The following is a 13,688-nucleotide window of genomic DNA, read 5'->3' on the forward strand; positions in this document are numbered from 1 at the left end:
ATAAAGACGCTTCTGGGCAGTTTTCACTGTCATGTCAGAATGTCTACTCCAGGTTAGGTCATCGCTGATGTGCACGCCGAGGAATTTGAAATGGAAAACCCTCTCCACCTCAGCCCCGTTGATTTGAATGGGGGCGTGCCCCTCCTGCCGTTTCCTATAGTCCACAATCATCTCCTTCGTCTTGCCGACGTCGAGAGAGAGGTTGTTCCCTTGGCACCAGGTAGCCAAGGTACTGACCTCCTCCCTGTAGGCAGTCTCGTCGTTGTTGGAGATGAGACCCAGGACGGTGGTGTCATCAGCAAATTTGATGACGACGTTGGAGCTTAAAGTGGCCACACAGTCATGTGTGAACAAGGCGTAGAGCAGGGGGCTGAGCACGCAGCCTTGGGGGGCTCCAGTGCTCAGGGTAAGTTCGGAGGAGGTGAGGTTCCCCATTCTCACCACTTGGGGCCTGCCTGTCAGGAAGTTCAGGATCCAGTTACAGATGGAGTTGTTAAGACCCAGGATCTTGAGCTTGGGGACGAGCTTGGCGGGCACAACCGTGTTGAATGCAGAGCTATAATCCACAAACAGCATCCTCACGTATGTGCCCACTTTATCCAAGTGGGAGAGGGCGGTGTGCACCGTCAGTGTGATGGCGTCATCGGTTGATCTGTTTCGCCTGTAGGCGAATTGAAGAGGGTCCAGGGTGTCAGGGAGGGAGGAGCAGATGTGTGTCCTGACTAGCCGCTCGAAGCACTTCATGATGGTAGAGGTCAGTGCTACAGGACGGTAGTCATTCAGGCAGGAGATGGAGGGTTGCTTGGGGACAGGAACAATGGTGGTCTGCTTGAAGCTGGTGGGAACCACAGACAGACTCAGGGAGAGGTTGAGTAGTTAAGTGCAAAACAATGTACAGATGAGAAATCATTTCCAAAGGTTCACAGATATAGGAAATCAGGAGAGAGAATGCTGACTCAGCATTCACACAATAAATGAAAGGTAAAGGCATGCTGCCCTTTAGACATCACTGATGATCATCCAACCATTGAATGTAACTAACAGTAGTGAGTGACTGTAATTTGGCCACAGAAGGGGCAAAGGTTTTAAAAAGAAAACTACTGCTTTAGTATCGGGTTTTTTTCAGGAAGATGTTCATGAGCTGTAGAGAAAAATGTGCTTCCTTGAATTATTTATCCAGTTTTTTACTGATTAGGACTCTAATTATAGCCTGAATAGATCTGGGAACATCATCACTTTATCTTTTTGTGGCATGATCACACTTTGTCTTCTGGAGTTTAGAACAAGTCATAAATAAAGCAAGAGGTGCTCTGCTACTGTGGTGAAATAAATTAGAATGAAGCAAAAGTTCTGATCTTTTTTCAGGAGTGACCAGCTGAACGTGGGCGACTACATCCGCGCGGTCAACGGCATCAACCTGGCCAAGTTCAGGCACGATGAGATCATCAGCCTGCTGAAGAACGTCGGGGAACGAGTCGTGTTGGAGGTGGAATTCGAGCTGCCGCCCGTCTGTAAGTGCTGCCAGCGGCAAGCAAATGAGCAGAGCGGGCGGGAACGTGCAGTGTGTTGCTGATGTGTTGATGTTGTGGTGTGTTGCAGCTGTGCAGGGGTCAGGGGTCATGTTCAAGAACGTGGAGGTGACGCTTCACAAAGAAGGAAACAGCTTCGGGTTCGTCATCAGAGGTGAGAGGAGCTCAGAAACTCTCAGCCAGCAGTTGTTTGTTTGTGCGCCTAAACAACAAATGAAAATAAGCACCTGACGTGACTGCGTATGTTCAGGTGGAGCCCACGAGGACAGGAACAAGTCACGACCCATCGTCATAACAACCCTCAGGCCAGGCGGGCCGGCCGACAGGTACTGACCATCTGAAGGGTTTTTTTGTCACACGGGAGCGTCTGTACAAGCTAAAACTTGTTGCGTCTCTACAGAGAAGGAACCATAAAGCCGGGCGATCGGTTGCTAAGCATAGATGGGATTCGTCTCCATGGCAGCACGCTGTCTGAGGCCATGAGCATCCTGAAGCAGTGCGGGCAGGAAGCCACGCTTCTGATCGAGTACGACGTGTCAGTGATGGGTCAGTTCAAAATGTTCCTGCTTTTTCATTAGTTATCCAACTAGAAAATAGTATATTTGTATTAATAATCTATACTGCAGCAATATAATTTCCCTTCTGGGATTATTAAAGTTTTATTGAATTTAATTTAATCGAGTTCAGTCAATGCACATTTTCTTAATTTCAGCAATAGCAAAATACCATGTAAAATACCTAGATGAAAGCAGGGTAATTCAAATATGAAATCAAAGAAATTAAATGAAAGTCATTGTAAGACTGTGACATGTGAAGCTGAAAGTAACCTACATAAATATTGTTGTCAATAACAACGTTTCAGAGAAGACATAAAACATTACCCAGGACAGAACCCTGTGGAACACCGATGAGGACGTAAAAAACACATCTGTTTTTTCACTCCCTCAGACTCTGTTGCCACGGCGTCAGGGCCGCTGCTGGTTGAGGTTGCCAAGGCAGCAGGCTCCAGCCTGGGCGTGGCTTTATCCACCTCCATGTTCTGCAGCAAGCAGGTCATCATCATCGATAAAGTGAAGCCTGCCAGTATAGCGGACAGGTAACCCATGCTGAACAATCATGTTTAAACTCAATCCCGCTGATGATGTCATCAAGCCATAACATTATGACTACCATGGGTTCAGTTAAGCTGCGATTATGCACGCCACATTGTTCATTGCACAAGTAACTTGTGACATTGGCGCTGGGTCCTCAACGCTGATACAGGTGGACTGACTGCAGTTATCTTCATAAACAGACACAACAATGGCACCTGGACATCACAGGAATAGCTTCAGAAGAAGTTGTGCTGACAGTACAATATGCAGAAACTAATGTAACTAGACGGAACAGAATGTTCACTTGCTGCCTGATATACCCCGCCCACTGCCAGGTGCCTTTGTAAAGGGATCATTGATGTTTTTTACTTCCACCGTTGGTGGTCATTATGTTATGGCTGATTGGTGTAAAGAAAGACGAGCCTGAGCTACAAACAGTGCGTTTCAGGCAGTTCAGCAGTTGAAAGTATGACCTTATGTTGTGTGGACAGTTACTCTGTACTGTAGGCCTTTTACGACCTCTTTAGCTGGCAGATGTAACTTCTGTAAGTGCCTGCAGACCAGCTCACTACAGTAAGCACACACATCCGATAACTTACTCATCAGTCGACTTTTCAGCTGCTCTGGGTCAAATTCTTCACCAGCAGTGACTTGACTCGGCAATCGGTACTGAAATGAGTTCTTTAACTTCACTTCTTTATGTTTTCTGAACTTCAGCTTGAACGCTTTTCATTAAAAGTGTTAAAACTGACATAATCGTGTGTGTTTGTCTTTTTGCAGATGTGGCGCTCTGCATGCTGGAGATCACATTCTGTCAGTTGACGGGAAGTCCATGGAGTTTTGTTCCTTGGCTGAAGCTACTCAGCTGCTCTCCGCATCCTGTCAAACTGTCCGCATGGAGATCCTGCCCCAGCACCAGGCCCGACCGGCCTTAAACGCACCACAGCATGGTATTAACACACACAGGGGAGACCCTGAACGCACCACAGCACAGTATAAACACACACTTAGACAAGATCTACAATCAATTCGTTTATACAGTATATTATAAACAGAGTAATCTACTTATCATAGATAAAATAATATAAATTAGAATAAATTAAGTTACCCTTTTATGTTTTGTCATTATATTTCCACATTTGTTTGATTATTTCTGTGCATACTTCCTCATTTCTTTTTTTTATTCCCTTACACAGTTGTAATCCGGCTACTACACACTGGGGGTGTAAATCACAAGTTTGATGATGATACAGTGTTATATTGATTCAGTGGATCGATCAATCAATATCGCAAATTCTGCCACCATTACGATTCAGTTTGATTCGGAAGCCAGGGATCGATATGAGATGGTATCACCTGCTGATTTAAGACAGTCCCTTCTACTCATATCAAATCAGACAAAAGTAACTAAAATATCATTTATGTATGAATTATTATTCCTGGGCTCAATCAGGCATTTAAATGAAAACAATCTGCTCTTTTAACAAAAATAGACTACATTCTTTATTGAGCTTTAAAATGTTCACATAATGTAAAACAAAACTGAAACACCAAAAAATTTCTATTTGTATTGAATTCAGTTAAACTCAGTTCAATATTACTTCAGTAATACTCAAAAGGAAGTTATGCTATTGTTAAAGATGGATAACGAATTAAATCAAATAAGTATCAGCTGACAAAAACCTGTGTAGCAGAGAGGAAGGTGTGGTAGAAACCTTCAGAGGTCTCCATCAGTGGGTTGGGCTGTTGTTTCTGTAGCTTAGCAACAACTTAGCTGATGATGTCGCACACAGCGTCAGCAGGTAACTCAGGTGAACTCTCTCAGCAGACAACATGGACAGAAACTCTCAGCCAGCAGTTCAACATCTGGGGTGCAGAGACGCTCCTTCTCAGTGACATGTCCAGGATTACAGCATCTGTTGTTAACCAGCTCTGTAATCCTCCTTTCCTGTTAGCGCTCTGTCTGCAGTCTCTGTCTGCCCAGATAGTCTTAGAGCTGAGCAGAGAGCTGTTAGAACTGTTCCTGCAGCCAGGTCTCTGCCTGATATTAATGCTGTGTCCTCATCAGGATTCCAAGCTCGTCCGTTTTATCCTCAAGGGAGGAAACAATTTTGTTTTATTTCCCAACTTTTCTTTCCTAAATTTTTCCTTCAGTTCTTGGATGCTGCGTTTTAAGATTTAACCGTCAACATCAGAGTAAACAGGGATAATATAGAAGTACCCCAGTCTTTCCCACTTTTCCACCAACAAACACATCGATGACAATAATTATATTGTTCATTAAACACTTTTTAAAAAAACAGTGGTAATAATGTTGACTGTAAATTTGCTGCTTCTGTTAAAAACATAATTATTTGCACTGAATGCATAAAGTTGTTAATGCTCATATTTTGCCTCCTACATTGTCACAAAAGCGAGCTGAGTCGGTCATTGAGATAAATATTTGTAGGAGTGGAGTTTCCTCTGTTCCCTGACAGAAAACAGGTTAATGAGTCTGCATTGAAGCTGACTCAGAGTTGGAGGATTTATGACCCACTTCCCCTAAAGGCTAGTTGGTTTGGAGCTGCACTTAATGTGGCGGATCTCCACAGGAGCGCACAAAGTGGAGGGCCCGGACTAGAATTGGCCCTGATCGCCCCCCTGGCATGGTGTAAACACACGCATCAAACTTAATGGGCCCTGAACACACTCAAACACTTCCCTGACCACTGAACGCACCATAGCACAGGGTTACAGACACAAACACCTGTCCAATAAGCAATACTGTGCTGCCTTTTCCTAGATCTATAGAAGGCTTTTGTCACAGTGGATCAATGAGATAGTTTGAAAATGATCTGTCAGGCAGATATCAGTGGGTACTCATAGAAGATATTCCATTCATTTACCTCAGTGAAACAAAGGGTGTTCTTCATGGGTCGATCCTAGGGACACTTTTATTTATAATAATCTTGACAGAAATGTATTAAAATGCCTCATTGTTGTACTGATCTGTATGCCTGTATGAAGGCAGGATGTTGGACGTGTGTTGGTCAGACACATGATGAGGAAGGAGATTTGATTGGTTGGAGCCTCTGCTGCCAGTTGAAACAGTTGTTCTCAACTCTCCACCACAAGATAAGCTAATAAAGCAAAGCAATGCCAAACATCACTCAGTTCAAAGGAAATGAATGAGACCTTTGACGTCTGGAACGTGTACTTGTGAATCCGGCCTTACAACTCACATTCAGCTGTTTGTTTAAAAGTAAACAAACAGAAGCTTCTACCTTAGCACCACCCACTTTCATGTCTTTGTTGGATCGTGGTGGTGTTATTTACAGGCATGCATCTTTGCAGTCCTCACCTGGATTGGAGAAAGTCTTCAGTGGAGCGTCGCAGTTCATCACAACCCTTACATTCTCAGTTGGTCTGCTGTGTCCTCCCATAAACTCAAACATTGGCATATTCTCTTTGTAAAGAGGTCTGCTTCCAACTTATCTACAGACTTTTATCTTTCAAAAAAAAGTCCAGGAAGTTATTGTCTCCATTCCAAAGATTTATTCCTTTTATCTGTTCCCTAAAGCCTGTACTGAATTGGGATTTAAATATTCAGCTCCCTCTGCTTTGAATCTGCTACAATATCACCTGAAAATTCAAGAGCTTATCTCCCCAAACAATTTCGGGCATATTTCAAACTGCATATTTTCAAATATTTGAGGCGGACGTGTCCGTTTGTAAATGTTGTAAATGACTCACGATTCAGCCTGCATTGGGCCTGTGGTGACTGTACTGATGAAATATTCCGAGGTCTTTGGTTTCTTCAGTTTTTAACGGTTAAAATTAGTTTTATTAGATATTTTTTAGGTATATTTTATTTAGTGTACAGTGTGTGTATTGGGTTATTTCTGCTGACCTGAACTACTGTCGATCTTGGCCAGGACAATCTTGGAAAAGAGATTTTAAATCTTTAGAGATCTGTACTTCCTGGTTAAATAAAGGTGAAAATAAATTAGTGGTGCAAGAGGCAGTGAGGATTTACTTGGTAAACATCGTCTCTACTGGATGGGGGATGCTTGACAAGGTTTCTTGTTGACAAAGTTGCGTTTGGTTGTTTGTTTGGTCACCATATTGTATTCTAGCTTGCTCTGAGTTTGTCTTTTGTACGCACAGAACCTGAATTCTAACTACATGACAGTGTTTTTACACTAAAACTTAATGATCTGCCTCATATCTCAGTTAATTTCTAATCCTAAAAAAACAACATTTTAATGAGTTTCTTTTTTTAAAAGACATCTTTCTAATCAATATATTGTAAAATATGTCAGTAAATCCATAGAAATAACTCTGACATACATATGCAATCAATCTTCTAAGAGGGGTGTTTTTCCAGATAACATGAAGTTAGCAGAGACAAGCACGACATGGACAAATACAGGCCAATGTTCTTTGATCCCCAGTTTTCAAATAGGATAGAAAAATGATTTCTAACACAAATGGATCTCTTTATTAACAAATCTTAAGTGAAAATCAATAAGGGTTAAGGAAAAATTGAACTACGTGTGCTGTGATGGGGACGGTAGAAGAAAAAGCCAAGCGGGTTGAAAAGGAAGAGTGCTCCGTTTGTATTGGCATTGTAGCCAAAGTGGTGAACTGTGGTACCTCAGTTTCAGGCTTGGAAATGTGCTTAATGAAGGCCAGCGCACTTCAAAACGAGTCAGAAGCTCAGAGTTTTAAGGTTCACAAACTTCCCCGTGTTGCTTTAAAGGACAGTCGAGTCTAAAGTGAAATTAAATAAAAGATGAAGCTAAAGAACAAATGTGAAAAGTCACTTTACGAGCAGCTGCATTTATTTACAAACACCTCCTGACCTCTAACCTTTCCTCTTGTCTTAACCTGAACACCCTCCTCTGTGTGTGTGTGTGTGTGTGTGTGCGCGCAGTCAAGGTGCAGCGTAGTCCCCGCCCCCTTCCCTGGGAAACCGGAGGCTCCGCCCCCATTCTCCCTCCCTACCACTACAACACCTATCACCCCGACCAATCAGGTGCCAGATCGCACAACCGCCATGCAAACAACCCTCGTACGTCCTCCCGTCTCTTTCTCCTTGATTACTCTTTTTTAGTGAGAGAGCGCCGCTCATCATCCCGCTCTCTCTCCGCAGCTCTCAGCCACTCGTTCTCTCCCGGCTCCATGTCGGCTTATAGTCTCTCGTCCCTCAACATGAGCACCCTGCCCAGGAACATGTATCCTACGAGTCCCCGCAGCACGATGATGAGGAGGAAGGCCAAGAAGAAGGACTTCAAGAGTTCCCGTGAGTCCGTCTGCGACTACAAACCGTCAAACTTTATTATCCCGTCAGCAGGAACAAACGGACATAACAGGAGTGGAAAACAATAACAGCTCCCCTCTTTCCTTCAGTCTCTCTGGCGTCCAGCACCGTGGGTCTTGCCGGGCAGGTGGTCCACACAGAAACCACAGAGGTGACATTGCTAGGCGACGGCATCATGGGGTTCGGCTTGCAGCTGCAGGGCGGAGTCTTTGCCACGGAGACACTGTCGTCGCCACCGCTCATCGCCTACATTGACCCCGACAGCCCGGCTGAGAGGTAAAAAGATCTCACAGCTCCCATGACATGCTTTTCCATCTTTTCTGGCTTATCTGCAGTGTTTAAATGATGTATTATGACCTTAAACATCCCTCAGAGTTTAAATGTTATAGTATTTTTATGCAGAAGGAACCATTTTTATCCAAAAGTCTCAAACTCTCGCTCTTTCGACACCCTTTTTCCCTCACGTGTCACAGTTTAGGATTTCCTTTTAGGACGCGTGAGCCCGTGGGAGTTTGAGCATGCTTGGTATCCATCATGAGCATTTTAGAATCGTATGTTTTTACGTCAGAGATGTGTTCAAGATAATGTGTTTTTGGTTGTTTTTACAGTCCATTTTAAGATCCTTTTATTTGTTTTTAAATCTTTAAATGGACTCGCCCCGCCTTACCTCTCTGAGCTGCTCCATCCTTATGCTCCTGCCCGGTGCTCCTGGAGGTACCGAGGGCCAAACGGAAGCTCAGAGCAGACAGAGCCTTTTCCACTGCCGGTCCTAAACTGTGGATCGACCTTCCATTTTACATAAGACAAGCCCCACTGTCCATTTTTAAAACTCGTCTTAAAACCCATTTTTATTCCCTGGCTTTTAACCCAGCACGAGACTCTGTTTCTGTTATTATTTTAATATTGTTATTGTTTATTATTGTTTTTACATTGTTCTTATATTTTATGCCTTATATTTCGTGTTGTTACTAATGTACAGCACTTTGTTTCAGCCACGGCTGTTTTAAAGGGCTTTATAAATAAAGTTGAGTTGAGTTGAGTTGAGTTGTGAGGGCATGTTGATCCCTTTCAGCTTCCCCAAAGATCCAGAAATCTTGGATCAGTGGATATGCTTTCTTTTCCCAGCCAGCAGCACAGTTGGGAGAAGGTTTGGATTTGTTTGATACACGTCTGAAGCTGAAAGTCGAGCTGTTCCAACACTAAGGCTACGGCTACACGGAAACTTTTTTCACTGTAACCGATACTTTTGCTTATCGTTTGGTTGTTGCGGCCACATGGAGCCGGCGTTCCCAGTACCCCAAAACGATAGTTTTGGAGAACGGGTTCCAGAGTGGGAAGATCTGAGAACGGCGTCGTTTCGTTTCCATTGTTACAGCCAGAACGGATTTGTTTACATCTGCGTCACAGCCACATGACCAACGCCAGTGACGTATACACATACGTCAGTGACCAGAACAAAAAGCGGCTTCCATTCAAAATCCGGAAGAAGAAGACAACACAACAAGTACAGACAGCGATCATCATGGACCCCACAACATTGATAGCAGCACTGCTGCAGACACTGCTAACTACAGCGGCGTTGTTGAAGGAACAACGTGAGCTTTGTGCTGGTAGAAGTAGGGGCGTACACGCATGCGCATTGCTTCTTCTATTGTTCTGGTGTAACCGGTGGGGGTGGCTTACAGCGCACATAGAGGTGTGGCGTGTGTACTGCATCGTTTTCAGCGTTTCCATCTGGACCTGATTCTTTACAGAAGCTTTCCTGTGTGGTTGCAATAATTTTCGTACCCGTTTTAAAAAAAAACCTTGTTTCATTTTCGTGTAGCCGTAGCCTAAAAGAACACAACTATGAACCTCAGTCTGTGAGGGAAACTTCTGTCTGTTTCAGTCTGTTTCAGATGTCTGTGTTGCCATTAGACATTTGAATGGATTCCAGTACAAACATCATGGTTATACTGAGTGAAAAGGCAGCTAAGGGGCTAACGGTACTTTGTGTTTATAAATGTAAACACAAGACAAATGAACGTATCCATTTGTTGCTCACAGTTACTCACAGCAGCAGCTTTACCGAACAGAGACGTCCTGCTGTGATCTTTGTTGTGACGGTTTGTCGTTAATGCTCTGACTAACTCTGATACATGTGGATCTCATGTGTTGTCATGACTGAAAATGTAGCGTGTTTCTCAAAGTGTTTTCTTCTTTATGAGTTGTCGTAGCCTCTTAGTCACGAGCTGAAGTTGTGCGCATTCACGAGTCACCATCATCTCCTTCTCCACCCCCTCAGCAAACCTTCAGGAATTTAACCAATCAGAAGACACAGATCCTCTTCCTCCCAGGAGGAGGCTTCCCCCAAGAGAAAGCTCTCCTTCATTCTGAACTAATCACAGACTATTTGGAGTTATGAAGTCTGCAAAACTAATCTAGATGGGTGCCCAAGATTAAGAATTAAATGACTTGAAATGATGTGTCCACACGGTGCTTTTTTAAATGTCTAAAGCAGCATCACAGCAGCACATTTCCACTTTAATGACTGTCGTATGAGCTTAACTTTTTGCCTCGTGCTATTTTAAGCCTCTTTGCCCAGATACGGTTAGTTAAACATTGTTTATTTCACCGTGAGCCGCAAACTGAGGACATTTGCCTCTATCCTGGCTGAATGAGTTAGTCTGAACTCAGTGTGACAGCTGAGGTGCTGGGAGAGGTTGGTGTGACACAATCTGTCGGAGACATCAGTACAATGAACAATCACAGCTCTTTCGTAAGAGCTGCTCTTAGGAGGTGATAACGGGTCCATTTTAGGTTTATGAAGGAACTATTTTAAGTGGTGCTCTTTTCAAATGGTTCATGGTGCAAGAAAAAAACATTCAGAGATGATCAGTGTCACCGAGCTCCGCTGTGACCTGCAGTTTTAGCTTTGTCATGTCACATTATTATTCATCCACTTTTACTATCAGAATTTAGTGTTTGACCACAAACGAGCCTTTCTTTCTTCTGATATTTCTGTCTGATATATCAGAGCCTGCCGCTTGGATGAGGCAGACAGCAAGGCCAAGTGTATCTTCCATCTTTCCTGGTCCCCAGGTTCTGCCCATAAGTGACGACACCGGCCCCTTCCTGAAAAGTTCAGAGAAAAAAAGCTCTTAATAAAAAGATATTATAGAAACTCTTCTTCTGTTTCTGCTCCTTAGTTTGATCATTCTTATTGTTGCTGTTTTTACTAAGATTAATACCGTCGCCTCACAGCGAGAGGGTTTTATGTTCGACTCCCGGCTGGGGCCTTTCTGTGTGGAGTTTGCATGTTCTCCCCGTGTATGGGTGGGTTCTCTCCGGGTACTCCGGCTTCCCCCCACCGTCTAATAACATGCATGTTAGGTTAATTGTCCTTAGGAGTGAGTGTGAGCGTGTGTGTGGTTGTGTGTCTTCATGGAAACATTTGAATTATTTGCTGCTTTTCTTTCTTTTTCTCTGCTGTAACCTCTGTCAGACCTGCAGAATGTCAGCCTGTGCGCTTGTGTGTGTTTCTGCAGGTGTGGTATTCTGCAGATCGGCGACAGGATTCTGTCCATTAACGGCGTCCCGACTGAAGACTCGACTCTGGAAGAAACCAATCAGCTGCTCAGAGACTCGTCCATCACCGCTCAGCTCACACTGGAGATTGAGTTCGACGTGGCAGGTGAACACAAACACAAAGTTTGTCATCTTCTTGATGTTTGTTGATGACAGATTACGGAGAAGAAGCTGCCAGTCTGTGTTTCGTTCTGCTGTCAGACTCATGTGAATGTAACACATCGGGCTGGTATAAATAACCGCCCACGCCTGAGTTTAATACAACGACACAACATGCTGCCACTGATGACTCACAGAAACATTGTATGATTATTGGATGGGTAACTGCATGAGATGCTACACATAGCCGGCAGTTACCAATAAACACAAAAGTACTCCTGTCTTTCAAGTGATATTCAATCCAGTCAGCTTATATCTGTCGATCCAGTTAGTTTTACTATTACTTTATTTCTTTAGTTTGCAGTTAATGTCATAAAGTATTCTCATAGAAATGTGAAGCTGCTTTTCAACTTGATTAGATGAGAAAACTCATGATTAACGTAAATGTAGTTCTAAAAGTAAACTTTTGTATTTATTGTTAGAAAACAAACAGAAATATCAGTCATTCACTGTTGCATTTTAGCTTCATTTTAGTAGCATGCGTTGGCATATTAAATGCTACTAAATCCTTTCTATATTTAGGGTTTTGTTGGCTTTCAGTCCTCCGTAGTTTTTCACATTTTTAAATTTATCAGCGATGAGTGACTGAACTCATAATGATCTTTAAAGTAATCAGATAAAGTGACGGTTATGAGGGGAGCGAGTAACAAACATTTCATTTAAAAATGGAGGTGTTGGAAATGCACTTAAGTAAAATGGAGTCGTTAAAATGAGGGATTAATTATTTACTATCTTAATTAATTTAAAGTCTATTTAACAAACTGCTGAGCTCTGAAAACTGTCAAGTTGAATTATTTACCAGACGCTAAATTCATTTTTTATCATTTGTTTTATGAAATCCATCATTTATCATTTTATGATGGTTCCCTGAAGGTAAAACCAACAAAAATCAATCAAATAAAAACCAAAGAAATGAAAATGCTTAGAAACTAATGATGGAAGTCATAAAATGTATGTAAATTTAAAAGTTGAGTGATAAACTATCAATGGATTTGATTAAATTGCCTTTTTATTTAAAAAATTGTTGCGACTCATGAATCATTCAGACCTCCGACAGACATTTATTGTTTACATCAAGTAATTCTGTCTTCTGGCCTGAAATGCAACGTCACGCAGCACAGAGCAGAAATTCTGTGCCAGTGAAGCATGAAGCAGTCGTTTGGAAACGTTTAAAATCCCTGAATGCAGAAGTGGAAAACTACATTTTCAGGCTCACAGACAAGAAGCAAGCGAGGAAAAGAATCAACTTTATGAAACAAAACCAAAAGCACTGCCGGTACTTTCATGATCTGCGGTGTAAACTTAAGCTGGCAGGCAGGAGGGGGTGAAACAAAGGGACCTTTATTTAACCAAACAGAAAAACAAAGGGGAGGAGGCTTCAAACAAAAGTCCAGAACTGAAATAAGTAGAAACAAAACTTAATTTTAGGTACTAAAACAAGGTCTGACAATGCAGGGGTTCTGGTGAGGACCAGAGACAGCTGTTAGTCTGTATGTGTGGTGATGAGCAGACCAATGTGAAAAACTAACAGGGAAAAGCAGACTGTGTGATGGGGAACATGGAAATAAGATGAAGACCTGTAAAACAAAGGCATGAACAAGAAAAGCAAGATAAACCAACAAAATCTAAAGATCTACCAAAACCATGCGACACTGACCATGACCAAAGCAGAAAAATAAGAAATATAAAAAAATAAGCCGAAAAATCGAGAAAACAACCAAAATGACGACAAAGGAAAAAAAAGCTGGTGGTTCGTATCCTGAGGAGGTGACGAGTCGACTAACAAGAAACGGGAAGCAAAACTGTAGAGAGCAAATAAAACAGGAAGGAAAGCTCAGTGAAGCGCAGAAGGCAAATGGATGGAAAGGTTTTCCTCATGAATCTTTAAAGAACACATGAAGAAAACTGGATCTCAGAACATGAAATCAAACAACAGAATCCCATAAAAGATATTTAACTGTGCGATTGTTTCAGTGCTGTCTTTGATAAGCCGTCATTATTCATTTTCATTAACCTCAATTTATATAGACACAGTCT

The 13,688-nt window shown here is 42.6% G+C and overlaps 1 protein-coding gene across 6 annotated transcripts in view; it reads left to right on the forward strand.

Annotated features, from left to right (window-relative positions):
• The window catches only part of grip1 (glutamate receptor interacting protein 1), a 91,894-nt gene that overhangs the window by 62,705 nt on the left and 15,501 nt on the right, over positions 1-13,688 (forward strand). For all 6 annotated transcript variants that reach the window (XM_075472272.1, XM_075472274.1, XM_075472269.1 and 3 more), the window contains exons 4-13: positions 1,366-1,511; positions 1,600-1,683; positions 1,780-1,855; positions 1,930-2,075; positions 2,478-2,625; positions 3,404-3,573; positions 7,539-7,676; positions 7,758-7,907; positions 8,015-8,201; positions 11,453-11,598. In XM_075472272.1, the coding sequence (XP_075328387.1) occupies positions 1,366-1,511; positions 1,600-1,683; positions 1,780-1,855; positions 1,930-2,075; positions 2,478-2,625; positions 3,404-3,573; positions 7,539-7,676; positions 7,758-7,907; positions 8,015-8,201; positions 11,453-11,598 (1,391 nt within the window). The remainder of the gene's footprint in view (positions 1-1,365; positions 1,512-1,599; positions 1,684-1,779; positions 1,856-1,929; positions 2,076-2,477; positions 2,626-3,403; positions 3,574-7,538; positions 7,677-7,757; positions 7,908-8,014; positions 8,202-11,452; positions 11,599-13,688) is intronic.

This window comes from Odontesthes bonariensis, chromosome 8, assembly GCF_027942865.1.
Source record: "Odontesthes bonariensis isolate fOdoBon6 chromosome 8, fOdoBon6.hap1, whole genome shotgun sequence".
NCBI lineage: Eukaryota > Metazoa > Chordata > Actinopteri > Atheriniformes > Atherinopsidae > Odontesthes > Odontesthes bonariensis.